The sequence below is a fragment of the Haliotis rufescens genome, unplaced genomic scaffold (assembly GCF_023055435.1).
Source record: "Haliotis rufescens isolate VD_foot unplaced genomic scaffold, xgHalRufe1.0.p SCAF_17, whole genome shotgun sequence".
NCBI lineage: Eukaryota > Metazoa > Mollusca > Gastropoda > Lepetellida > Haliotidae > Haliotis > Haliotis rufescens.
Genome location: NW_025963857.1, coordinates 12099009 through 12126723, shown reverse-complemented (window position 1 = coordinate 12126723; position 27715 = coordinate 12099009). Strand labels below are relative to the sequence as shown.

The 27715-nt window shown below is 42.3% G+C and overlaps 1 protein-coding gene across 1 annotated transcript; it reads left to right on the top strand.

Moving 5' to 3' along the window:
- On the top strand, positions 1–25944 carry LOC124112521 (U3 small nucleolar RNA-associated protein 4 homolog). The gene is made up of 18 exons (XM_046472682.2): positions 1–136; positions 491–614; positions 951–1005; positions 1587–1706; positions 2866–2934; positions 3709–3793; positions 5401–5569; positions 6939–7014; positions 10585–10632; positions 11217–11388; positions 12609–12685; positions 13851–13950; positions 15014–15174; positions 15996–16191; positions 22098–22201; positions 23118–23393; positions 24423–24515; positions 25625–25944. The coding sequence occupies exons 2-18, from the start codon at positions 511–513 to the stop codon at positions 25739–25741; spliced, it is 2022 nt and encodes a 673-aa protein (XP_046328638.1). The 5' UTR covers positions 1–136; positions 491–510; the 3' UTR covers positions 25742–25944.
- Positions 25945–27715: the final 1771 nt, after the last annotated feature.

Genomic DNA, 27715 nt, shown 5'->3' with positions numbered 1-27715 from the left:
GGAACGCGTTTTGCCCGTATCTGCAACATGGCTGCGCCCTGGAACACATGTGTTTATGTTTCTGTGAAAGCAATAAATGAGCGATTTCAGTGATTGTACCCCTCAGATTTGACATTGTACTTTACCAGTTGTATCGGTAAGTAGATATATCTATCAGTTTATGTAGCTGACATGAACGTGCCATATTTATCCGTGCTTTGGAAGGGTGAATTTGGATGAAAGTAATCTTTATTATTTACTGATAGATCTGGTAGTAATAATATATTGAGGAATTATGTTACAGGTTGATGTGTGGTAAGTCTAAGATTAACAATTAAGCAAGCAGCATTTCTACCTCTGTTACAGAACTAATCTCTATACTAAAACTATTACCAAAATATCAGGTGAAATACCCTGATATAGTGAGTTCCTATATGCATAAAAAAAATGGAAATGTAAGTAACGTATGATCTATCAGTTTAAAAGTTTTGACATTCATTTTTATGAATAGGTTGTTAAAGCGAACTGAAGATGGGGGAGTTTAGAGTGCATCATGTTCGGTTCTTCGAGTACAAGCCCAAGGCTATCCACTGTCTGGCTTATACAAAAGAATCTAAGAGATTGGCTGTTTCACGGTAAGAGCAAAACAAAGCAGTCTCATACTGGCAACTAGAATTCCTTCAACACATTAAATATTGTTCGTTTTTTTCTGGTTTGGTTTGTTGAGACTGACTGTGATAATCAGACTTATATGACAACATTCAAGGATACATCATGTACATGCAACAAATTCCTGTGATTCAACATGTTCAATATGTTCAAGTGTATAATCACTATTTTCTTTCATAAGTTTTATTGATATTTGTAATGTTTGTGATTAGATACCGGTATTATATTCTGTAATTTCTTTTCAAAGATACAGCATATACTATTGGAAGTTCAAGTTAAAAACCAGTGATTTGTTTTAACAGATCTGACGGCTCACTGGAAATATGGAGTGAACAAGACAAGTGGTTTCAAGAGAGGGTAATTCTTAATATTGTAATCAAATATCATGTTATTTTACTGGTAAAAAGGTTTTACTTCTGATATATTTGTTATGATATCAATAAAATATAACAATTTGACAATCATGATTATCATAAAACAAACATAGATTGGATATTTGTTTTGAAAATGGAATCTGTGTTTATCATGTGTATGCAAGCAGAAATAACAAATTATGAGTTCCATATTGTAAACAACTTGTTAGATGTAAGTACATTTTCTTATCAACAGTTATTTGTCCTGTGAAGATTTCAGGTTAGAATTGGTCTTCAGCAACAAACACTTGTCATTAGAGGCGACTAACGGGATCGGGTGATCAGGCTTGTTGACTTGGTTGATGCATGTCATCATATCCCGATTGCATAGATTGATGCTCATGATATCAATCACTGGATTGTCTGGTCAAGACTTGATTATTTACAGACTGCCATCTTCAAGCTGGAATATTGCTGAATGTGGTGTTAAACAACAAACAAACAAATCAACCATTATTTTCATTTTATTTATTGTTTTGGACATTTTTTTCTTTGCATTTATTGAGTTCTCATGGTCTTTGTCAGGTTATTCCAGGAAGTGGTGATCGGTCAATTGAAGCTGTGATTTGGCAAGGGAGGCGACTCTTCACTGCAGGACTTGATGGCGAAGTGACAGAATATGACTTGATCAAACTGCAGCCAATGGTGAATGTTATTTATTCATTTGTCATCATGATTATTCATAGGAATCTCTCTAGCCAAGTATGGTTGGTAGAAAATGTGCTATAAGTTAGCCATGTTTGGAAAAAACGTATCAATGTATTGGAGTTGATGGGGTGTCCAGTCATCCCTTCAAATCGCTATGCAGAGTGGTGTCCCTTAGGCAAGGCAGAAACCTATGATCATGGGTTGGATCCCAGAATCACCCTGATTATGTCACGAGGTTTGTCAGGGCCATGCAAGTGCTCATGGGTTTCACCAAAGTGGTAAATATCTAAAGCCTCTATCATTTTTACTTTCCTCCACATCAAACTGACGAACAGTATTGCAGATACAATAATGTTCAAAGCAGCTTTACACCAAACTCACAGACACACTCATTATTAATTCACTGACCGCAATGTAAGACAGACTGGCATCTCTGAAGTCTATTTATATACCCAGCCAAGGAGATTGATGTTCATACTTTCAGTCACTGGTTTGATACCCTTGGCCAAGGGTACCTGGTTGAAGATACAACCTATTAAAGAAATAAACGACTCTTGGTTGTTGTTTATCGTACAATAAAACACTGCGCCACAAAGGTTTATTCTCCCTGCAGTTTTTGTATTGTACGATAAACAACGACCACGGGTCGTTTATTACATTCACCGGTATGAGATATCAACATTATGTACAGCCTCTTTAAGGATGTTAATAAATTTTACAAACTTTGATAATATTTACCCAAATTTTAATCTTGATGACTCTCGGAATAGAATCTGACCTTGGAAATGTTGGACAAGTCCATTTTATGAACAGGTGGTATTAGTATGGTATTTCCCCCATGTTCTCATGTCAATTATCTGTACCTCTTTTCTTGTCATATCTCTCACACTTTTGGATGCGAACCTTCGGCCACTGCGTTTATCTGCGTCCCCCAGCTAAATCTATGGGGACAACTTACTTGGCACCTCCCTCTCAAAAATAACATCCTACAAGATATGACGTCATCAAGTAGCAAGAGCATATTCAAGTCTCCAGAAATGACGTCATGATAGAAAATTGTTTTATTGAGAAATATACCATGCTTGGTTCTTCATTGTTGTTTGCGATTTATCACATAGCTATTTTATATTTATCCCATACCATTTGTTATTTTCAGCACTCAGCTTTTTCACATGCAGGACCGATCTGGTGCCTTACACAGAACTCCAGTGGGACAAGATTAGCTGTGAGTCCTCCTGTTTTGATATCTGGAAATATACTAATCTGGTGTTGAGGATGATTGCTGTATACTCAGTGTGACTCAAACAGATACGAGATATTTTTTGAGAAATACTTACAGTGAAATGAAGTGTTTGATAGGCATTTGAAATTGGAAAAACACGAAAACATTAACTTTTTTTATGGATAAGCAATTCTTTATTCTTGGTCAGAGCGTTTCAGGGCTACTTCTTGTCCCTTCATCGGGTGAATACTGAATAAACATTTTGAGTTTTTAAATATACAAGCTGATTTGTTGACACAGTGTAAGAATAATGTGAAGTGACTGCATTCAATTGTCAGTATATTTGCAGATTATTGTTCTCTTCGGGACCAGGCGCAAGGTAGCCTAGTGGTTAAAGCGTCCGCTAGTCACGCCGAAGACCCGGGTTTGATTCCCGACATGGGTACAATGTGTGAAGCCCATATCTGGTGTCCCCGCCATGATATTGCTGGAATATTGCTAAAAGCGACGTAAAACCAAACTCACCCTCAAGAAAATATTATTGGGGTGGGTTAGAGGGAATATGACAGTTTTTAGAGGAGGTCATAGACAAAAAGACAGTTTAAAATAAAATATAAAGTGCTTTTGCATTTTGTGAAAACCATGACAAGCATTAGGGGAGGGTTATTTTTGTACTGTACATCAGTGAATCAGAAACCTTGGACCCACCCTACCCCGTAATAAATGATCCTTATTGTTACCCCAATATTGCATGATGAGATGTAACTCTACTTTCAGGCAGGGACAGAAGACGGCTGTGTGGTGTTGTTTGATATTGACATGGACAATCTACAGTACCTTAAGTCGTTTGATAAACAAGAAGGTAACATTTCTCTGCCAGTTGTACAAGGGACGTATTTAACGTTAATTATGGTCAAAGGGAGAGACATAGCTGTTAATGTTGTTTATCATTTTAAAGGTATATACATACGACCTAAAACTCTTTGGTATAAAGTCAGTAGTAGATTTGTATAATCATATTATCCAAACAATTAATAGACTGTATGTTTGACTGCTGAAAAACTTAATTCAGTTAATTCATTTTTATGTTTATAGTCAGGTTCACTTGGAAGTATCATTATACATGCTGAAGAATGTTTATGTTTTCATAGATTTCAGTGGTTAAAATATTTGCACAAATATATAAACTGGTCTTCACCATGGAAACAAATTCGTTATTAATAAAAGTGATAATCGGGTGATTTAAGTGACACTGGAAGAAATTACTGATGATGTGAAATCGATGGCCAAAGGGAGATAATTTGTGATCAGGATAGAGTTGTCTCCCTTTGACCATGATTGCTGCGTACAGACACGAGATTCTGATTTCTTGAGTCTTGTTTTACTGATATTATTTTTATGGAAATGAGTCATATATTCACCAATAGAATTTTATTTATTGTAAGAATAGCATCAGTGTCTTATTTGTATTTGGTTTGAGAAAGTTACGTGGGGTGTAAGAGTTGAAAAGATGTAACCAACGTTTTATAAGAAACTTTATCTCTCTCTCACATGTGTATAATTATATGCGTACATACGAAATACATAAATAATTATGAATTATTTTTTAATAACATTCCTAACTGTAAATTAATACCCTAAACTTGTTTATGTTATTCGGCAACAATCATATAAGGGACACACGTTCTGCCCTAGACTGGGTTACTGGCACTAGACCGCTTGGGCTCCCTCCCTGCAGCTGATAGGGGCAAAGGGCAGGGCACCAGTCTAGCTCTGTCTGACCTATTTACCCATACAGTATTTCCCTGTGGGGAAACGTTGACCCATTTCTGTGAAGCAGGTCTGTCTGTCAAGAGGGCCGGGAACAGGCCTATTTCATATCGCTATGTGGGAACGTTGACCCAGGTTCCGTGTGGCGAGATATCAGCACTTTTAGACAGTGTGAACAATTGATATGTCAGACTGCAGGAGTAAACATATTACCATTAGGGAGATAACTCTCATAGAGCAGTATGGTTCAGTATGGTCTAGTGGTAGAGTGTCCGCCCGGAGAGAGGAAGGTCTGGAGTTCAATCCCCGGCCGCGTCATACCAAAAGACGCTAAAAGATGGTACTTGTTGTTACCCTGTCTGGCGCTCGGCATTAAGGGGCTAAAACAAGGACTTGTCGGCTCGGAGTCAGTATACTGTGTCTGAGTGGGGTATTCATGTTAAACTGCGGCATGGTATCTCAGTGAGCTAGCACTATAAATCGGCATCAGTCCGGTCTAGTACAAGCAGCCACACAAACACACACACGTACATGCACGTCGCTATATAAGTGCAATAATCTTGGGCGCGACGTTAAACCACATTTCACCTCACCTCACAATATTGCTATGGAGTATGTGCTTTGTAAAAACAGCACTGGGTTCCATTGTCACACTCCCCTATAGATCCAGATGATAAGATGTATGTGTGCATGTTGTAGGTCGTATTTTGTCCATCGCTTGGCACGAGGGAGAGAACACCATAGTGACCGGTGGGGTGGACAATATCCGTCTGTGGAGTGCCAGCTCCGGCCACGCCATCCAGCGACTGACCATCGGCCGAGAGGAGGTTTCTAAAGAGACAATCGTGTGGTGTGTCACCGTCACAAGGTGGGTGGAAGCTGCGGGACGTCTAGTTCCGTGTTTACACTCTGGAATAACTCATGGACTGAAACCCATTTGTTGTAACTTGTATTGACTTGATTTCTGTGTCCACGAGGCAATGGTTTACAGAACCAAGAAGGTTTGTGACTCAATCCATATTAATTAGGGCTGAGACGAGTCCGATTTTACTACCCGGGCACCCTACCCCCTATTACCTGAACCTACCCGGATACCCAACCCCCCTATTACCCGACCCTACCCGGGTACCCGCTGTAGGTCTCAAGAGATAGGTACAAAATGTCCGATTGGGCATTTATTTACCATAGCAGTGGCAAAACATATTTAGATACACGTATTAAACAATCTGGTCATGTATACACTGAAGTTGACTCAAGTTATATCTTTTTTCAAAGATATGAAAAGTCTGAAGAAATGGGTGCATAGTCAGGAAGAAGTGTGAACATTTGTGACGCGTAGTGTAACCATAGAGTTCTAGATACTTTTCGTCATTGAACAATATATCACATGACTAACCACGGGTCTTGGTAGTCCTGTGGGTACCCAGGCCCTACTCAGTACCCAACCGACCCAGGTACCCGAGTTACCCATCCCAGCCCCAATATTATTCTGTCTAGGGGATTCTGGGACGGAATGGTTCCCATGCTTCTCACTAAAGCCGACTAATTGGGATGATTTGGTTTTAAGGCACTGCAATTCACTGTGCAGAGTTGCGTCCCTTGAGCGTGCCAGAAGCCTATGATTGTGGATTCGAATCTTGGTTCACCCTGATTATGTTTCTACGTTTGTCAGCACCATACCCATGCTCGTGGGTTTCACCAAAGTGGTATACGTCCGAGGCCTGCATCACTTCGGGCTTTCCTCCCACATTAAGCTAACATGCTGAGATGTAACTGGAATATTGTTAAAAGTGGCGTTAAACCAAACTCACTCACTCACAACCACAATGACCATTCTTCATGCTGTCAACCACTAGTTTGCTTGTCCCATGATTATTTACAGGTAGTGTATTTTTGTATACACAGTTTATGAAATCAACTCTCAGGCAGTATTCAGATGGCCAGATGGCTCATTTGGAGCTGAAAGTGCGCACCTATAAAGGATTAATGTACTCCCATCATGATTGCTGGGTATAAAACACACACATAGTTACTGATTTTGTTGATATTGTGGCAAAACATTGATTGACTGATTGACTGCATTGTTAGGTTTAGCAGTTGAAACTGGAGGGTTTGTAGTTTCTTCAGAGCATGGTACTGTGGGTGTATTTATGAGGGCCGAGGATGCGTTCACAGTTTCTGGGCAGGGGATACGCTTAGTTTGTTCAGTAAATGAAGGGTTGTTACCATGGTTACAGTGACCTAACAGTCATCAGCGGAGACTCACGGGGGAAGACGTGCTTCTGGAACGGCAAGATGGGAACACTCCTCCGAGTAAGTTGCTGCAGGGGAGATAACTCATACATACTAGCCACTTTACACCATCACAAGTCTAACCATATTACACCACCATCACCTGTCTAGCCATATTACACCACCATCACATGTCTAGCCATATTACACCATCACCTGTCTAGCCATATTACACCACCATCACATGTATAGCCATATTACACCATCACCTGTCTAGCCATATTACACCACCAACACCTGTCTAGCCATATTATACCACCATCACCTGTCTAGCCATATTATACTACCATCACCTGTCTAGCCATATTATACCACCATCACCTGTCTAGCCATATTATACTACCATCACCTGTCTAGCCATATTACACCATCATCACCTGTCTAGCCATATTATACCACCATCACCTGTCTAGCCATATTATACTACCATCACCTGTCTAGCCATATTATACCATCACCTGTCTAGCCATATTATACCACCATCACCTGTCTAGCCATATTACACTACTTTGTCTCTACACTGTACTGAGTGTCTAGCCATATTACACCACCATAACCTGTCTAGCCTTATTACACCATCACCTGTCTAGCCTTATTATACACCATCACCTGTCTAGCCGTATTACACCACCATCACCTGTCTAGCCTTATTATACACCATCACCTGTCTATCCATATTACACCACCATCACCTGTCTAGCCATATTACACCATCCATTGTCTAGCCATATTACACCATCACCTGTCTAGCCATATTACACCATCACCTGTCTAGCCGTATTACACCACCATCACCTGTCTAGCCGTATTACACCACCATCACCTGTCTAGCCATATTACACCACCATCACCTGTCTAGCCATATTATACCACCATCACCTGTCTAGCCATATTACACCACCATCACCTGTCTAGCCTTATTACACCATCACCTGTCTCGCCGTATTACACCACTTTGTCTCTCTACACTGTACTGAGTGTCTAGCCATATTATACACCATCACCTGTCTAGCCGTATTACACCACCATCACCTGTCTATCCGTATTACACCACCATCATCTGTCTAGCCGTATTACACCACTTTGTCTCTCTACACTGTACTGAGTGTCTAGCCATATTATACACCATCACCTGTCTAGCCGTATTACACCACCATCACCTGTCTAGCCGTATTACACCACCATCACCTGTCTAGCGGCATTACACCACCATCACCTGTCTAGCCATATTACACCACTTTGTCTCTCTACACTGTACTGAGCGTCTAGCCATATTATACACCATCACCTGTCTAGCCGTATTACACCATCACCTGTCTAGCCATATTACATCATCACCTGTCTAGCCGTATTACACCACCATCACCTGTCTAGCCGTATTACACCACCATCACCTGTCTAGCCGTATTACATCACTTTGTCTCTACACTGTACTGAGTGTCTAGCCATATTACACCACCATCACCTGTCTAGCCTTATTACACCATCACCTGTCTCGCCGTATTACACCACTTTGTCTCTCTACACTGTACTGAGTGTCTAGCCATATTATACACCATCACCTGTCTAGCCGTATTACACCACCATCACCTGTCTAGCCGTATTACACCACCATCACCTGTCTAGCCGCATTACACCACCATCACCTGTCTAGCCGTATTACACCACTTTGTCTCTCTACACTGTACTGAGTGTCTAGCCATATTATACACCATCACCTGTCTAGCCGTATTACACCATCACCTGTCTAGCCATATTACATCATCACCTGTCTAGCCGTATTACACCACCATCACCTGTCTAGCCGTATTACATCACTTTGTCTCTACACTGTACTGAGTGTCTAGCCATATTATACACCATCACCTGTGTAGCCGTATCACACCACCATCACCTGTCTAGCCGTATTACATCACTTTGTCTCTACACTGTACTGAGTGTCTAGCCATATTATACACCATCACCTGTGTAGCCGTATCACACCACCATCACCTGTCTAGCCGTATTACATCACTTTGTCTCTACACTGTACTGAGTGTCTAGCCATATTATACACCATCACCTGTGTAGCCGTATCACACCACCATCACCTGTCTAGCCGTATTACACCACCATCACCTGTCTAGTCGCATTACACCACCATCACCTGTCTAGCCGTATTACACCACTTTGTCTCTCTACACTGTACTGAGTGTCTAGCCATATTATACACCATCACCTGTCTAGCCGTATTACACCATCACCTGTCTAGCCATATTACATCATCACCTGTCTAGCCGTATTACACCACCATCACCTGTCTAGCTGTATTACATCACTTTGTCTCTACACTGTACTGAGTGTCTAGCCAAATTATACACCATCACCTGTGTAGCCGTATCACACCACCATCACCTGTCTAGCCGTATTACATCACTTTGTCTCTACACTGTACTGAGTGTCTAGCCATATTATACACCATCACCTGTGTAGCCGTATCACACCACCATCACCTGTCTAGCCGTATTACATCACTTTGTCTCTACACTGTACTGAGTGTCTAGCCATATTATACACCATCACCTGTGTAGCCGTATCACACCACCATCACCTGTGTAGCCGTATCACACCACCATCACCTGTCTAGCCATATTACATCACTTTGTCTCTACACTGTACTGAGTGTCTAGCCGTATTACATCACTTTGTCTCTACACTGTACTGAGTGTCTAGCCGTATTACATCACTTTGTCTCTACACTGTACTGAGTGTCTAGCCGTATTACACCACTTTGTCTCTACACTGTACTGAGTGTCTAGCCGTATTACACCACTTTGTCTCTACACTGTACTGAGTGTCTAGCCGTATTACACCACTTTGTCTCTACACTGTACTAAGTGTCTAGCCGTATTACATCACTTTGTCTCTACACTGTACTGAGTGTCTAGCCGTATTACACACTTTGTCTCTACACTGTACTGAGTGTCTAGCCGTATTACACACTTTGTCTCTACACTGTACTGAGTGTCTAGCCGTATTACACACTTTGTCTCTACACTGTACTGAGTGTCTAGCCGTATTACACACTTTGTCTCTACACTGTACTGAGTGTCTAGCTGTATTACACACTTTGTCTCTACACTGTACTGAGTGTCTAGCCGTATTACACACTTTGTCTCTACACTGTACTGAGTGTCTAGCCGTATTACACACTTTGTCTCTACACTGTACTGAGTGTCTAGCCGTATTACACACTTTGTCTCTTCACTGTACTGAGTGTCTAGCCGTATTACACACTTTGTCTCTACACTGTACTGAGTGTCTAACCGTATTACACCACCATCACCTGTCTAGCCGTATTACACCACTTTGTCTCTACACTGTACTGAGTGTCTAGCCGTATTACACCACCATCACCTGTCTAGCCGTATTACACCACTTTGTCTCTACACTGTACTGAGTGTCTAGCTGTATTACACCACTTTGTCTCTACACTGTACTGAGTGTCTAGCTGTATTACACCCCTTGTCTCTCTACACTGTACTGAGTGTCTAGCCGTATTACATCACTTTGTCTCTACACTGTACTGAGTGTCGTGTTCCTGTATTCCAGAGTTTCCAGAGCCACAAGGCGGACGTGTTGTCACTCTGTCTCAGCGAGGTATGTTCATCTAGATCAGGGGCAGTGGGGTAGCCTAGTGCTCAAAGCATTCGCTCCTCAAGACCCGGGTTCAATTCCCCACGTGGATACAATGTGTGAAGCTCATTTCTGGTGTCCCCTGCTGTGATAATCCTGGAATATTGCTAAAAGCGATGGAAAACAATATTCACTCACTTATCAAGAGGAAGTGTTAATCTTGTTCATCTTTGAATCAGTAATAACTGTGAGACTATTCACTCCATTAACTCAGTGTATTGTGTCAGACTAGGTTCATTTATAGTCCATGCAGAATCCTCAACCAGATGTGTTATGAAGTTTTTAAATCCCGCTTCTTATTGATAAACTGCATAAAAATAATGCACTTAATGGTGTGACCCTGACAGTGGCATGTTTCCCATATTAGGTCCAAGAGTTGTTTAGAGCATCGTCAGACAGACACTGAATTAAATTTGAGGTTTGGAAAACACATCATGTCCTACTCCTGTGCTACTCAGCTTTTGATAGGGATATTCCCGAGTGACTGACGGACTGTTTGATTGGATAGTGGTGGGAGGCAAACAGTCAGCAATCTATTCTGTTTTTAGGCAGAGGAGAGCTTGTACACGGTAGGCGTGGACCCGACCATTGTCCAGTTCGAGAAGGTCATCTACCCCGGGGAGAACAACCCGGGCAAGTGGACGAGGTCAGTCGTCCGGTCCAGCCACACCCACGATATCCGAGCCATCGTCCTGTCTGGGGACACCATCATCACGGGAGGTACTGCTTCCAGATGTAGTAGGGGTTTAAACAAGACCCACGACCCTGTGGGGATTGCAGGTCACAATAGTTGTAAGAGTTGACCAAATGGATCGGGTGGTCAGTCTGGGGACACCATCAACACGGGAGGGACTGTTTCCAGATATAGTAGGGGTTTAAACAAGACCCACGACTCTGTGGGGATTCTGGGTCACAATAGTTGTAAGAGTTGACCAAATGGATCGGGTGGTCAGTCTGGGGACACCATCATCACGGGAGGGACTGTTTCCAGATATAGTAGGGGTTTAAACAAGACCCACGACTCTGTGGGGATGCCAGGTCACAATAGTTGTAAGAGTTGACCAAATGGATCGGGTGGTCAGGCCATGATAGAACTGAAATACTGTTCAAAACAGAGTATATCCTTACTCCCCATTGAATGAAATGTTGGTGTTTCGATCCCCTGGCCTTGTGATACCAGAAGATGGTAAAAGCTGTTAGTTGTAGTACGGAATGGTTGGTTGGTTGGTTGGTTTGTTGTTTTACGCAGCCCTCAGCAATATTACAGCTATATGATGGCGGTCTGCAAATAATCGAGTCTGGACCAGACAATCCAGTGATTGATATCATGAGCATCGATCCACGCAATTGGGATCGATGACATGCTTCAACCAAGTCAGTGAGCCTGACAAACCGATCCCGTTAGTCGCCTCTTAGGACAAGCATAGTCGCTTTTTACGGCAAGCATGGGTTGCTGAAGACCTATTCTACCCTGGGTTTAGTACAGAATGGAGAGTAATCAATTTTGTATGGCCATGTTTGAGATGGTGAGTCGCTTCAGCCTTAATATATGCATAGACCACCTACTAGGTCTGGTGGTAGAGCGTCTGCACAGAGTGTGGAAGGTCTGGGGTTCAATCCCTGGATGGGTAACACCAAAAGATGTTAAAACATGGTACTTGTTGTTACCCTGCCTGGCACCTAGCATTGAGGGCATAAAACAAAGACTGGTCGGCTCGGAGTCAGTATACTGTGTCTGAGTGGGGTATCCATGTTAAAGTGTGGTATGGTATCTCGGTGGGCTTGCACTATAAAATCGACATTGGTCCGGACTAGTACAAGCAATCACATGCACGAACACACACGTGCATGCCTGTAGCCGTGCATGTAAGTGCAATATCCTTGGACATTATTCACTCAGTCTCCAATGTGGACATTAATCAGGGTGTGCTTGTTGGCAGGTGTGGACACCAACCTGGTCTTGCATGACATCAATCCAGCGAAGGGCAAGGGGAGGAAAGTACCCGGTCTGCCACAGGTATTGTCACTTTCCACCATAGGCAGTGTTGAGTACTCTCCATGATATTGCTTCAGTGTTGTAGTTAAGTTTTCCCAATAATGATTTATTGTGCTCCAACAACTGATTTTAGTACCACTATAATACCACCGCCCTGCCTCACCATTATGAAGAGTCACCCCACAGTGATATTGCTGCAACATTAAGTGTCCCCCACAGCGATATTGCTGCAACATTAAGTGTCCCCCACAGTGATATTGCTGCAACATTAAGTGTCCCCCACAGCGATATTGCTGCAACATTAAGTGTCCCCCACAGTGATATTGCTGCAACCTTAAGTGTCTCCCACAGTGATATTGCTGCAACATTAAGTGTCCCCCACAGCGATATTGCTGCAACATTAAGTGTCCCCCACAGTGATATTGCTGCAACCTTAAGTGTCCCCCACAGTGATATTGCTGCAACATTAAGTGTCCCCCACAGTGATATTGCTGCAACATTAAGTGTCCCCCACAGTGATATTGCTGCAGCATTAAGTGTCCCCCACAGTGATATTGCTGCAGCATTAAGTGTCCCCCCACAGTGACATTGCTGCAACATTAAGTGTCCCCCCACAGTGAAATTGCTGCAGCATTAAGTGTCCCCCACAGCGATATTGCAATGACATTAAAACTCCCCCACAGTAATATTGCTGCAACATTAAGTGTCCCCCACAGTGATATTGCAACAACATTAAAAGTCACCCACAGTGATATTGCAACGACATTAAGTGTTCTCCACAGTGATATTGCAATGACATTAAAACTCCCACAGTGATATGGCGATGGCATTAAAAGTCCCTACAGTTGTATTACAATGACATTTAGAGACCCCCACAGTGATATTGCAACATTAAGTGTCCCCCACAGTGATATTGCAACGACATTAAGTGTCCCCCACAGTGATATTGCAACGACATTAAGTGTCCCCACAGCGATATTGCAACGACATTAAGTGTCCCCCATCGCGATATTGCAACGACATTAAGTGTCCCCCACAGCGATATTGCAACGACATTATTAAAAATCCCCCACAGTGATATTGCAACGACATTAAGTGTCCCCCACAGCGATATTGCAACGACATTATGTATTTCTCAAAGTTATGTCAGTATTCCAAGTATTCAGTGTTTCTTCCCCCACTACAGCGCCCCCTGGTGAGCGTTGCCAAGGCTGCAGGCCTCCTGTTGTTGCAGTACCCAACATGGCTGGAGGTGTGGAGGCTCGGCGCCACCAAGAGAAATTCAAGTAAGGAGATGACCGTGTTCCAGGATGAGAAAATACCGTATTTGATAACTGACCTGGAAGGTTCTAGAGGAGTGGGTGAATTGGGTTTAACACCGCTTTGAACTGTATTCCTGTTATAACACGGTCTGCCAGCTTGATGTGGGAGGAAAGACTGAAGTGATGCAGGTCTTGGACCTTTACCACTTAGAAGCATTATGAGGGCAAACTGAAATTCGAACCCTTGTCATAGGTTACTGGTGTCCCCAAGGGACGCAGCTCTGCACAGCTATTTTTGGCGGCTTCTACCCAAGGTCTAAAGGATACTGGAGTAGACAAAAAAAGCAAACAATGGAAAATGTCCACAGACACAAAGACACAGCACCCATAACATTTCACACTGGATAACTGCCCCCCCCCCCAACATTTAAAACTGGCAAAAGCCAGTTTAAACTGGATAACTCCAACAGACAGTTGTTATTATGGAACCCCGGACACTTGACACTGGACAGGGGACATGGGTGGTCCAGTCATCTAAGGCACCACAAATCGCTGTGCAGAATTACATCCCTTGGGCATGATAGAAACCGATGATTGTGTGTTTGAATCCCGGTTCGCCCTGTGCGAAAACGTCCGAGACCAACATCAATTCGGGCTTTCCTACCACATAGAACTGACACGCCATGATGTAGGAATACTGCTGAAACTGGTGTTAAACCCAACTCTCTCACTAACACTGGACACTGGTACCTTCAATAAACTGTAATATGACAATAAGATAATTGGGGGCACGGGTGGCCCAGTCGTCTAAGGCGCCGCGATTCGCTGTGCAGAGTCGCGTCCCTTGGGCACGCCAGAAACCTATGATTGTGGGTTCGAATCCCGGTTCGCCCCGATTATGTTTCTAGGTTTGTCCGCACCATACCCATGCTCGTGGGTTTCACCGAAGTGGTAAACGTCTTAGACCTGCATCACTTCGGGCTTTCCTCCCACATTAAGCTGACACGCCGCGATATAACTGGAATACTGTTAAAAGCGGCGTTAAACCCAACTCACTCATTCACTCAATAAGATAATTGTATTACAGATCTCCATGGGGAAATTCTGCCACTGGACACCAAGCCACTGAAACTGGTCCAGCTGAAGGCCAAGATAGGAGAATGTGTCGTCTGTAGTGCCATAGCAGCAGACGGTGCTCTCATTGGCTACTCTGATGAAAGGAGCATCCGGCTGTACACCTTCACTGTGGTGAGTGGATGTGGCCTCGTCATGTCTTTCCTTTTAAGGACGTTTCTTGTGTGGTTAGTTTGTTTGTTGTTAAAGCCACACTCAGCAATATTCCAGCTATATGACGGCGGTCTGGACCAGACAACCCAGTGATTGACATCATGAGCATCTATCTACACATTTGGGATACTATGACATGCATCATCCAAGTCAGCGAGTCTGATCACCTGAACCCGTTAAGTCTCCTTTTACGACAAACAGAGTTGCCTTTTGCCCTGTCGTAGGAGGTGACCAAATGGATTGAGTGGTCAGGTTCAGTGACTTTGTTGATTTCATGTCATAGGACCCGTGAAGATTCCGGGGTAGAATAGGTCTTCAGCAACCCATGCTTGCCATAAAAGGCAACTATGCTTGTCGTAAAAGGCGACTAACAGGATGGGGTGGTCAGGCTCGTTGACTTGGTTGATACATGTCATCAGTCCCAATTACGTGGATCAATGCTCATGATATTAATCACTGGGTTGTCTGGTCCAGACTCGATTATTTGCAGACCGCCGTCATATAGCTGGAATATTGCTGAGTGCGGCGTTAAACGACAAACCAACCAACCAATCATGTCATAGTTTCCTGATCGCTTGGAAATTGCTCACAATATTGGATTGTCTTGTTAAACAACAATTTCCTTAAGGACATTTGATGTATCATACTTTGACTCGCCGTTCCCGTCGAGAACTTTTCTTGTCTTATAGTTTGGTCCGATATGATTCATGTCGTTCCATTTCTTGTGTGGCTAGTTGATGTGGTCCAGTATTCTTTTCCATATTTCTTACATGTCTTTTCAGAATGAATCAGAGGATCTTCAGCCAGTAGTGACCTTGACCCGAATCAAGGTCATCGATGAAGATATCATGCCAGCCCATCTCATGACTTTCAACATCCACAAGCAGCTCATCACAGCCTCATGTTCAGCAGCTGTTCAAGTCATCGATGTCAAGGACACTGAGGTCAAGGTCATCCACACATTCCAACCACTGAAAGGTCAGTTTGCTGCGTACATAAATCATATGTGAGAAAAGGTTCCCATGATAGCACTTGTATCACATAACCAACACAAACTAGGGCAATCAATGGCTGAGGAATTCTTGAAAGTATCAATTTCTTACCATGTTGGGGGAACAGGCGGCCCAGTTGTTTAAGGCACCTCAATTCGCTGTGCAGAGTTGTGTCCCCTGAGCATTCCAGACACTTGTGATCATGGGTTGGAATCCCAGTTCATCCCGGTTGTGTTTCTAGATTTGTCAGCACCATACCCATACTTGTGGCCCACAAGTTGTGGAGACCGCCTCCGTGGTCTAGTGGTAGAGCGTCCACCCGGAGAGCGGAAGGTCCGGGGTTCGATCCTGCGTCATACCAAAAGACGTTAAAAGATGGTACTTGTTGTTACCCTGTCTGGCGCTCAGCATTAAGGGGCTAAAACAAGGACTGGTCGGCTCGGAGTCAGTATACTGTGTCTAATAGGGGTATTCATGTTAAACTGCGGCATGGTATCTCAGTGAGCTAGCACTATAAATCGGCATCAGTCCGGACTAGCACAAGCAGCCACACAAACACACACACGTACATGCACGTCGCTATATAAGTGCAATAATCTTGGACGCGACGTTAAACCCAATTTCACCTCTCCTCACCACAAGTTGTGGGTTTCACCAAAGCAGTGAATGTCTAATACCTGCATAACTTTGGACTTTCCTCCCACATAAAGCTGACACTCCGTGATATCACTGGAATACAAAGTGGCGATAAGTCCTGTATAGCAGTCACATCATCCCAGGCTGGTCTGTGTAGTCCTGGTTCCTTGAGGTTGATGACACTCTTCAGTTCTCCTGACTGAATGTGAAGTAAACAGTTGTTGTGGCGATTTGTCCATGCATCGTTGACATTTACGTTTTCTTCATCCTCTATGAGAAGCTTCAAGGCCTATGGGGGGCACAGGGGGCCCAGTCGTCTAAGGCGCCGCGATTCGCTGTGCAGAGTTGCGTCCCTTGAACACGCCAGAAACCTATGATTGTGGGTTCGAATCCCGGTTGCCCCGATTTTGTTTCTAGGTGTGGCACCGTTGCCAAAGGCCCCACAATTTGCTTCTATTTTATCCAGGCATCTTTTGTACCACTGACAAATGACCCTTTTTGGCCTCCATACAACATAGGGCCTCAGCATCCCATACTTGTTATACAGTCTGACCGAATGTAGGAATGGGTGATTACAATGGTGGATCAATGTTGATTGTCTGTCATCATTATCAATCGGCATGCATCGGTTGGTTGCTGATGTAGTTGATGCATGTCATCGTGTCTACATTACGTAGATCGTCGCTCATGATATCAGTCACTGGATTGTCTGGTCCAAGCTTGAATATTTATAGACACTGTTATATAGCTGGAATATTGTTTCGTGCGGCATTAAACAACAAACAAACAAACAAACAAACAAACAATCTTAAGAACAATAACATGATGGGCGTAAGGGATCTCGTAGTGTGCAGGGCCGAGATGAAAATATAACTTTTCTTCTATTATGTCCGTATTTGTGGACACAATGGCCAGGTGATAGGGCATCACATAAGAACAATCTCAAAGTGTGTGTTTAACAATTGTTGTCAAGAAGGGAAAGATAAGTATGTAGTATGTATTGATAAATGATAATCCAACATCGGCTTAGACATCTATCATGAACAATATGTGTGTATGTCATTAAACACTAATCCAGTGTCATTAAACACTAATCCAGTGTATCATAAGACACTAATCCAGTGTCATTTACACTAATCCAGTGTGTCATTAAACACAAAGCCAGTGTGTCATAAGAAACTAATCCAGTGTGTCATTTAACACTAATTTAGTGTGACATCATTCACTAATCCAGTGTGGCATTAAACACTAATCCAGTGTGTCATTAAACACTAATCAAGTGTGTCATAAGACCCTAATCCAGTGTGTCATTAAACACTAATCCAGTGCATCATGAAACACTAATCCAGTGTGTCATTAAACACTAATGTAGTGTGACATCATACACTAATCCAGTGTGTCATCATACACTAATCCAGTGTGTCATTAAACACTTATCCAGTGTGTCATTAAACACTGGCCCAGTGTGTCATTAAACACTAAGTCAGTGCGTCATGAAACACTAATCCAGTGTGTCATTAAACACTAATGTAGTGTGACATCATACACTAATCCAGTGTGTCATTAAACACTAATCCAGTGTGTCATTAAACACTAACCTAGTGTGACATCATACACTAATCCAGTGTCATCATACACTAATCCAGTGTGTCATTAAACACTAATCCAGTGTGTCATTAAACACTAATCCAGTGTGACATAATACACTAATCCAGTGTGTCATCATACACTAATCCAGTGCGTCATCATACACTAATCCTGTGTGTCATCATACACTAATCCAGTGTGTCATTTAACACTAATCCAGTGTCTCATTAAACACTAGTCCAGTGTGTCATTAAACACTAATCCAGTGCGTCATAAGACACTAATCTAGTGTGACATTAGACACAAATCCAGTGTTCAAATCTGGTGAGCAAATGGTTAGATATCTTCATGGTTAGTAAACGTGGCTAATACAATAGTCCACAATAATCCATAATCTAGTCATAAGCCTGCCTTTCACACCACACAGCATATATTTATATAAAATATTCACCCCAATTCCACTTTCATCCCCTTCTGACCTCAGCAGCCAACACTCACCCCCTTTTGAACTCAGGACACTTTAGAATTCCTTTTTTCCTTGTAAAATTATTTTTATTTAGGGGCGGTAGGGTAGCCTAGTGGTTGAAGCGTTCGCTTGTCAGGCTGAGGACCCGGGTTCGATTCCCGACATGGGTACAATGTGTGAAGCCCATTTCTGGTGTCCCCTGTTGTGATATTCCTGGAATATTGCTAAAAGCAACTTTAAACCAAACTCACTCAAACTCACTATTTTTAAATAACCTCATTCATAACTATATATCCAGGACTCCACTTGTCTGCTGACATTAACCTGAAAGACATTTTGTTTTACATTGTTATTGTCCAGAAAGTCACTATTTTGTTTCTAATGTCATTGTTTTTCTGTCTGAGCGCTGTGTCGTTATTTCATCGGATATTCTGTGCAGGACATGAATCAGTGAAAAACATTGCCCTTCCGAAAATGGGTCAATTACAAGTGGTTAAAGTGCTCCGATTGTGTTGTCCTGTTGGGAGTGTCAGGGTCAGCGTGTTAATTCTCTTAGTTTTTCAACTCAAGTTCACAGCTTCTGTGTGAAACAAATTTGCATTTGAATGTTACTGTCAACAAACAAGGTGTCTGCCAATGCGACTGTGTGTTGGAGTGCGCACCTGTGCAGATGTTGACCGCAGGTAAATTTGCTACATAACAAGAGACAATTGTCTTCTGTCTGAGTTGTTGCCTGTTGCAAGAAGGGCATATCGGAGGCAGCATGGGGAATTTATGGAGGAGGATGAAAATAAGATTTGCTTGACAAGTGCACTTTAAATACTGAGTCTGTTCTTGTATTTGAGTTTCGCTGTCTCTCAATTTTCCTGTAATTCTATTCTCGTTTAAAATATCTGACATGTTTAACTGCTAATTATTTGAGAGGGGGTTCCAGGCGAGCTCCATGTTGACTTCCTTTTGTCTTGTTTGCTGTGTACTGCTGTGACATTCATGCTATCAACCCCTGGTTTGCCTGACTTTTTGTTCCACTGGGCCAGGCTATCAGCGTGTACATCAATCTCCCAGTCCATTTCTTTCCAGAATGGAACCCCAAAAATCTCAATCAGGTTTTGAACTGGTGCCTTCATCTGTTTAAGGATATTTATATATTTTTAGGGGTTTTACTATGAATGAAGTATAATTGGAATGTTATTTTATAATTTATATTCTCATAAAAAATATTTTATCTACTCACTATAACAAATTTCAATAATTTTTGTTTGAAAAAGAACTGTGAAGGTGTAATACTTTTATACAATTATTACTCAACACCTATTCAAGTTTAAGCTTGGGTAGCATGTATAGGTGCTGAATCTTGAAAATGTAGGTGGTATGTATATATGTGTAAACTCCACAACACTACAGTTACTTTTGCAATACTAATAACCAATTTGGATTAGTGAGTGAGTGAGTATGGTTTTACGCCGCTTTTAGCAATATTCCAGCAATATCACGGGCGGGGACACCAGAAATGGGCTTCACACATTGTACCCATGTCGGTAATCGAACCCGGGTCTTCGGCGTGACGAGCGAACTCTTTAACCACTAGGCTACCTGACCGCCCCCAATTTGGATTAAGGCTTAAAAAAATGAATGAATTGGTTCTCAGGCAAAGACTTTTTAAAACATAGTGCGGGCAGGTGGTGTTTTTAAACAAACAAAAAATTAAAATGGAAATGAAAACGAAACATGCAACAGACTTTATGATGATGTGGGCAGTGCCTGAGAACCTAGGCAACTATTTTTTTAGCCTAACATAGATTATCATAACAAACATGAATTTAAAACAATAATTTTAAATAAACATTACATATAATTCTCAAAACATGGCACAAAGTTGTTTGTTTATTATACCCCTAACCTAAAAGGGCGGGGGTATATGGTTATACCAGTGTTCTCGTTTACCGGTAATTACCAGTTTACTTCTGGTAAAATTGGGCTTGGGCTGTTAATTCATGTGATTGCCAGTCCCTGTGGACCGACACATAAAGTACCTTATAAACATGATAAATCTTTGTTGCTGAACAAAACATCGGCGATATTCATACAAGTATAATCCGAATGAAGTCAGCTTGTGTGTTACCTTCTGGGTTTCCCCATGTCTATTTTTAGTGCAAGGAAATAACATTCTGCCTTGCTTCTAGGTTTAGTATATATTTGTAGTGACTTAGTCTTGAAATATAAAAAAAAAGAGAAAATTGTGACTGAACTTTGTGTGAATGATGTGTAGATTTAACTTAGTTACTTCAGAGACGATGTCATGTTGAATGAATTAAAACCAGGTACTTTTTATATGTTTTTTAATTGTTGAAAGTTGGGACTGACAAAAATTAGGAGGGGAGTTTTCAGTGTTGCCAGTCCACCAGGTCTGTCAGTTTCAAAAGCCAGCGGGAACTCTGTATACCAAGGAATTCCATCCATCCGTCTCTCCGTCCTTCCTTCCGACGACACTTTTTTGTGCGACCTATAACTTGAAAACTACTACATAGATTTTTTTCGAACTTGGTGAACACTTTTTATCGGAGTGGTGCATTACGGAGTTTGATGTCAGTATGTTCTAAAAAAAATACAGCTTTTTTTCAGTTAGAATATATTTACTTAAACATAACTTGAAACCTACTACACAGATTCTTTTTCAAATTTAACGAACAGTTTCCATACTGGTTTGAATCGATTCTTTATAGAAGAGGTGCAGTGCAAAGTGTGGTTTTGATGTGTGTAATTTCTGAAAAAATAATATGTGTTTCATGTTGTGAACTTAGAATTTGGTTCACTTCAACATTTGTGCGACCTCTGACTTGAAAACTACTTCATGGATTCTTTTCCAATTGGGGATACAGTTTCTATTCCAAAAGGAGAGGGGGCAGTGCGAAGTTTGATTTCTATAAGCGGATTTTCTGAAAAAATGTTGCTTTTTTCATGATTTGAAATTCGAAATATGTTTCAGTTGAAGTCAAGGTATTAGTGAGCGATGGTCACTTTTTGTCTTGTTTACATCTGTTTATCAAAAAATTAATTAAAAAATTCATTTTCTTTCCCAAATATAACATTTGTTACATTTGACCACTTTCTAAAGGCATTGTGTATTCATACCCCAAAATATGGTCTCAAACCTCCCAAGTCACCCAAAATTAAAGGATCGGTGATGTTTAATTTCTTTCCAGATGTGGACTCCATACATCTTCTGAGTGTGTCCGCTGATGGGGATCATGTTGCCGTGGCCGACCACAAGATGAGGGTGCGAGTCTACAACATCACCACCAAACAGGTGAGAAGTAGTACCATGTAATCATAATAATGTGTGTACTTATATTGTGCCGGCCTCCATACACTTAATGCATGCTCAAGGTTCTAACATTATTACCCTGGTCGATGGATCAGTGTGCACTCGATTTTCATTCTCAGCTCCCTGGGGAGTATACAACACAAAGCTGCCTTGTCAGGCACTAGAAAGTTAACAGTCACATGACCATCTCATCCTATCGGGTACCCTACGAGATAAGGTGGACATTGACTGGTGGCAAAAGCAGACAGGATTGTTTGAATATAGCCACAGGGTCCGTTCCTTGAGTGACCTCAGCACTTCAATTGTGGTGATGTTACCACAAACTTATGAGAGCTAGGGTGTATGAAGCAGGGTCCGGGTTTGTTTGTACATAGTAATTGGACCCATGAAGATCCGGGGTAGATTAGGTCTTCAGCGACCCATGCTTGCCGAAAAGGCAACTATGCTTGTCATAAGAGGCGACTAAGGGGATCGGGAGGTCAGACTTGCTGACTTAGGTTGATGCTTGTCATCGTATCCCAATTGTGTGGATTGATGCTCTTGATATCAATCACTGGATATCAATCACCGCCATCATATAGCTGGAATATTGCTGAGTGCGGCGTTTAAACACAAAACAAACAATTCATTACGAGTCACAGGTTCTGCAGGAGCAACACTACCATCAGACAACTGAAGGGACTACGACCCATTGTATCCAAATTTGTGGCACAGTTTCGCCGTTAATATTAAATTTGGATACAGACTAATGTCAAAAACGAGATACCGCCAAGAAATGCATTGATATTTCAGTGGGAAACTTTACATATATATTTTCAAGAAGTGACGTTTCTTTTTCGGTTATATAACTGTATACTGTTAAAAAGCGGTTTTAAACCTAACTCACGCCCTGTTTCAGTTATATAACCTACCAAGCCAGAAGACCCAGCCGTGTGCTATGACCTTCTCTGCCGAGTCCAAGCAACTCTGCGTCGTGCACTGTGACAACACCATATTGGAATACAACGTGAACAAGTCGGAGCTGACCCAATGGAGTCGGAGTCACAGTCGGAGCCTGCCAGGTCATTGGAGGAACAGGAAGAACATCATCACCCAGATCTCTCCCAACCCACGCAATCCACAACACTACTTCCTTCACGATGATGAAGTCTTCTGCATTCTGGATAAATCAAAGGTAATGACTTTCATGAGGAATTCTCAGATTGTTTTCATGCTACCAGTTGGCTTGTTTGTCTCAGACGCACAGCTAAGTGTGCAGAGTTGGGTCCGGAAGGCAAGAATTCTACAATTCTTTTTGGAATCCCAGGTTTGGTCGATCAGCACCATACCGATGCTCATGCTTTTTACTTACCGGTAAGTGGTAAGCCCTGCAGTTTGCTGTGCAGAGTTGCATCCCTTAGGCACACCAGAAACCTCTGATTGTGGGTTCGTATATCTGTTTGCCCTGATTATGTTTCTAGGTTTGTCAGCATCATACACGTGCCTCTGGGTTTCATCGAAGTGGTAAACATCTGAGACCTGCATCACTTTGGGCTGACTCGCCATGATATAACTAGAGTACTGTGAAAAGCACCACCCACTGACTCCAAGCTGACACGGCCTGATATCACTGAAATAATGTTCAAAGCAGTGTTATAACAAACTCACGCAAAGCACCCGTCAGCAATTAATTATTCTGTGGGTTTTGAAATCCCAATCATGATTCACAATTATCAGACATACCAGCCTCTTGTTCTAAATAATTTGAAATGTAAGTATGAGTGAGTGACAAGACCATTTTCTAAAGGCACCTTGTGAGGTTTCCAGACCTGTGGGGGCCAGCTGGGCCAATCGTCTAAGGTGCTTGGGTACGCCAGAAACGTATGATTGTGGGTTCGAATTCCGGTTCACTCTCTCACGCCAGCGGCAGATCCAGGAGTTTTAAAGGGGGTGCTAAAAATCTCAATTTGTTATTTCATGGAGGTGGTGTAGGCACTGACATTAACTGAGTATGCACTCTAAATGTTCTGTAGGGCGGTCGGGTAGCCTAGTGGTTAAAGCGTTCACTCGTCACGCCAAAGACCCGGGCTCGATTCCCGACATGGGTACAATGTGTGAAGCCCATTTCTGGTGTCCCCCACAGTGATATTGCTGGAATATTGTTAAAAGCGGCGTAAAACCATACTCCCTCACTCACTCTAATTGTTCTGTAACATGTTTGCAGCCTATGGCAGTACCTGGTAAGAAGATGAAAAGACATAAAGACAAGCACATCGACACGTCCGACACAGCTTTCACCTACTGCTCAAAATACAAGGTGAGTCAACAAACTGATCACATGTTCTCGTAAGCCTCTCTCACTGAGGTCCTGAGCTGCAAGCTTTGTTTGTTTGTCTGTTGTTTAAAGGTCCAGTCAGCAATATTCCAGCTGTATGATGGTGGTCTGTAAATAAGCGAGTCTGGACCAGACAATCCAATGATTGCATCATCGGCATCGATCTACGAGATTGGGATACCATGACATGCATCAGTCAGCAAGCCTGACCACCCGGTCCCATGGCTCGGATCTTCACATGGTCCCTAGTTGCAAGAGTATTTGGTGGTCAGAAGGGCTAGGATGGGTAGCTCGGGTACTTGGGTCACGTGGGTCCTGAAAAGGACTCGGGTACCCACAGGACTACCCAGAAATGGGCTTTACACACTGTACCCATGTCAGGAATCGAACCCGGGTCTTCAGCGTGACGAGTGAACCACTAGACTACATGACCGCCCCGAATCAAATCACTGAAATCATGTATGAATCAAGTACCAGGACTGGTGCATGACGAATTTTTGGTGTTCTTACTCTCTGTACCTCCTAAAACAGAAGCTTTGGGATTCTGGGTCAGAAAAGATCCCTGTCACACAATGCTTGTTGTAAGAGCAGACTAAAACAGGGAACAAGGTGGTCCGACTCTTATCTGATTGCTGGTCTCCGTACCTCGTTGATTGTGCTCTTGATTTCAGTCACTGGTTCATTTTTTACAGGCTGTGATGGTGTAGCTGGAACTTTGTTCATTACTAATATTGTAGATTTTCCCAAACAGTAGGTGACATACAAGGCCAAGTACATTTTCAAGTTGACAAAACTAGACCGTCTATATACATGGTTAGTTGTGTTTTGAATGAGAACTACTTTAAAATATTCCGACCGGGGACACCAGACATGGGAAACATCATATCCATGTGGGGAATAGAACCTGGGCCTTTAGTAGGGCAAGCAAATGCTTCAGCCATTAGGCCATCCTACCACCCATAAGAGTCTTAAATCCGCTACATTTATGTAATTTTTAGCCAGTCTTTGTAGGAATTTAAGAAGGATGTGGTAAGATTCAAAACAATGCCATGAATGTTTGGGTTTTTTATGTTTGTTTTTTACCATTGCAGTACCTCTTGTACATGGAGCCCGTCTCAGAGGACTGGCTGGTTGCCGTTGAACGGACCCCGGTTGCCGTCACAGATACCCTACCAGCCACACTTCGACAGAAAAAGTTTGGCACATGATGCATCTACTGTTTCATTTGTGTGGGATGTGCTCTGATTTCAAGAATACAATGACTTCATGACAGATGTGCCCTGTGGGCCATGCTGTATCGGAGAGTACCGCAATGGTATCCAGAGGTTACATGATGGCGGGGGGAATGAACTCTGAATGTAATAGTTCTCAGGTACCGTGGATATTCTTGATATTAAAAAATACATACTTATACACTGTCTTTCCCTCGTGTGTAACCATAATGTCTCCAAGTTGGCGGTGCAAGGATATACTTTATTTGTTTGTTGTTGACATGATATATGATGGCCATCTGTAAATAATCGAGTCTGGACCAGACAATCCAGCTATTGACATCATGAGCATCTACCTACGCAATTTGGGTATGATGACATGCATCAACCAAGTCAGCAAGTCTGATCTCTTTAGTCGCCTCTTACAACAAACAATGAAGACGACGATGTGACTTTAAACCATAACTCAGTCACTCACTCAATGAAGACGAAAAAACAATGAAGACCAATTCTAACCTCGATGTTCACGGGGCTGGAACATCTTAATGATTCACTATTTAATACTGTAAATAACGAAATGTGTGGGCATGCAATTGTGCCAGTCCCTTTCCTCACTGTCATGTGACATATTACAGGAGGGAGTTGCAACACCACTTGGATGTATTCCAGTTATTTCACAGCTTGGTGTGCGAGGAAAGGATGAAGTGAAACCCATTCCCACGGGTATGGTGCTGACAAATCTAGAAACAATCAGGGCGAACTGAGATTCAAACCCACAATCAGACGTCAGACAGAGGCATTTATTGTCATGTCCAAGTGAGTGAGTGAGATGGGTTTAACGCCGCTTTTAACAGTATTCCAGTTATATCGCGGCGTTTGTCATGTCCGAAACCCTGGCAAAAAGAACAAAGCTCTCTAAGAGTACATTTTACAAAAGTTGATCAACAATTATGACAGTCAAGCACCCTGTATGACGGTGTTTTTGTTCTTGGCAACGTTGAAATGTCCAGTAACTGCAGCCATGGTGAATACACAGCACTGCTCATTCATATTCAAAGGATTGTTTTAGCCAATGGGCCACAACGGTATCTCTTAAAGTTTTATCTTTCCATGATACTAATAATGATTCATCAAGTAAATATTTAAATATATCCGACATATTTGATTATCCTTATCAAAAGGGCCCCTGAAGACGCCGGGGTAGAATAGATCTTCAGCAAACCATGCTTGCCGTAAAAGGCGACTATGCTTGTCGTAAGAGGCAACTAACGGGATCGGGTGGTCAGGCTCGCTGACTTGGTTGATGCATGTCATCGATCCCAATTGCGTGGATCGATGCTCATGATATTTATCACTGGATTGTCTGGTACAGACTTGATTATTTACAGACCGCCGTCATATAGCTGGAATATCGCTGAGTGCGGCGTTAAGCAACAAACCAACCAACCAAATCCTTATCAAAAGTGGAGTTGTGTCTAATCTAGTTAAATTTTTTGTCTTATATCTGCCAGACGAGAAGTATCACGCCTTGACGTGCAAAACTTGGGGTCCAGTGGACCCCCAAGAACTAATTTCAAGGGTCCGTTACAGGAGGTATGAGGGTCCAGTAATGAAATGTAGTGTAGTCTTACTTTAATTACAGGAACTTTATATTTCTTGTCAAGAAGTTTGTTCAATGAATATTGTGTGCACCTCGGGACACAATATTTGTACATTTTTTGTTTCTGCATCCGTTCCATACATTTCATAGTTACATGAAACTCATATGTGAGTGAGTGTGCTTTTACACCGTTTTTAGCAATATTCCAGCAATAACATGGCGGGGGACACAAGAAATTAACTTCACACATTGTACCCATGTCAGGAATCGAACTGGGGTCTACGGCGTGACCAGGAATTATTATTCTCCATTTTACACAATTTGAATGTTTTTCATCCATTAAAGTCATCCCAGTGGACGATTCAACACAG

What these genes read in the sequence shown, in the direction of transcription:
- LOC124112521 (XM_046472682.2), top strand. Translation starts at nt 511, where the DNA reads ATGGGGGAGTTTAGAGTGCATCATGTTCGGTTCTTCGAGTACAAGCCC. An exon ending in AAGAGATTGGCTGTTTCACG is followed by an intron (nt 615 to 950) that starts GTAAGAGCAAAA and finishes TTGTTTTAACAG; the next exon opens with ATCTGACGGCTCACTGGAAA. An exon ending in AAGTACCCGGTCTGCCACAG is followed by an intron (nt 12,686 to 13,850) that starts GTATTGTCACTT and finishes CCCCCACTACAG; the next exon opens with CGCCCCCTGGTGAGCGTTGC.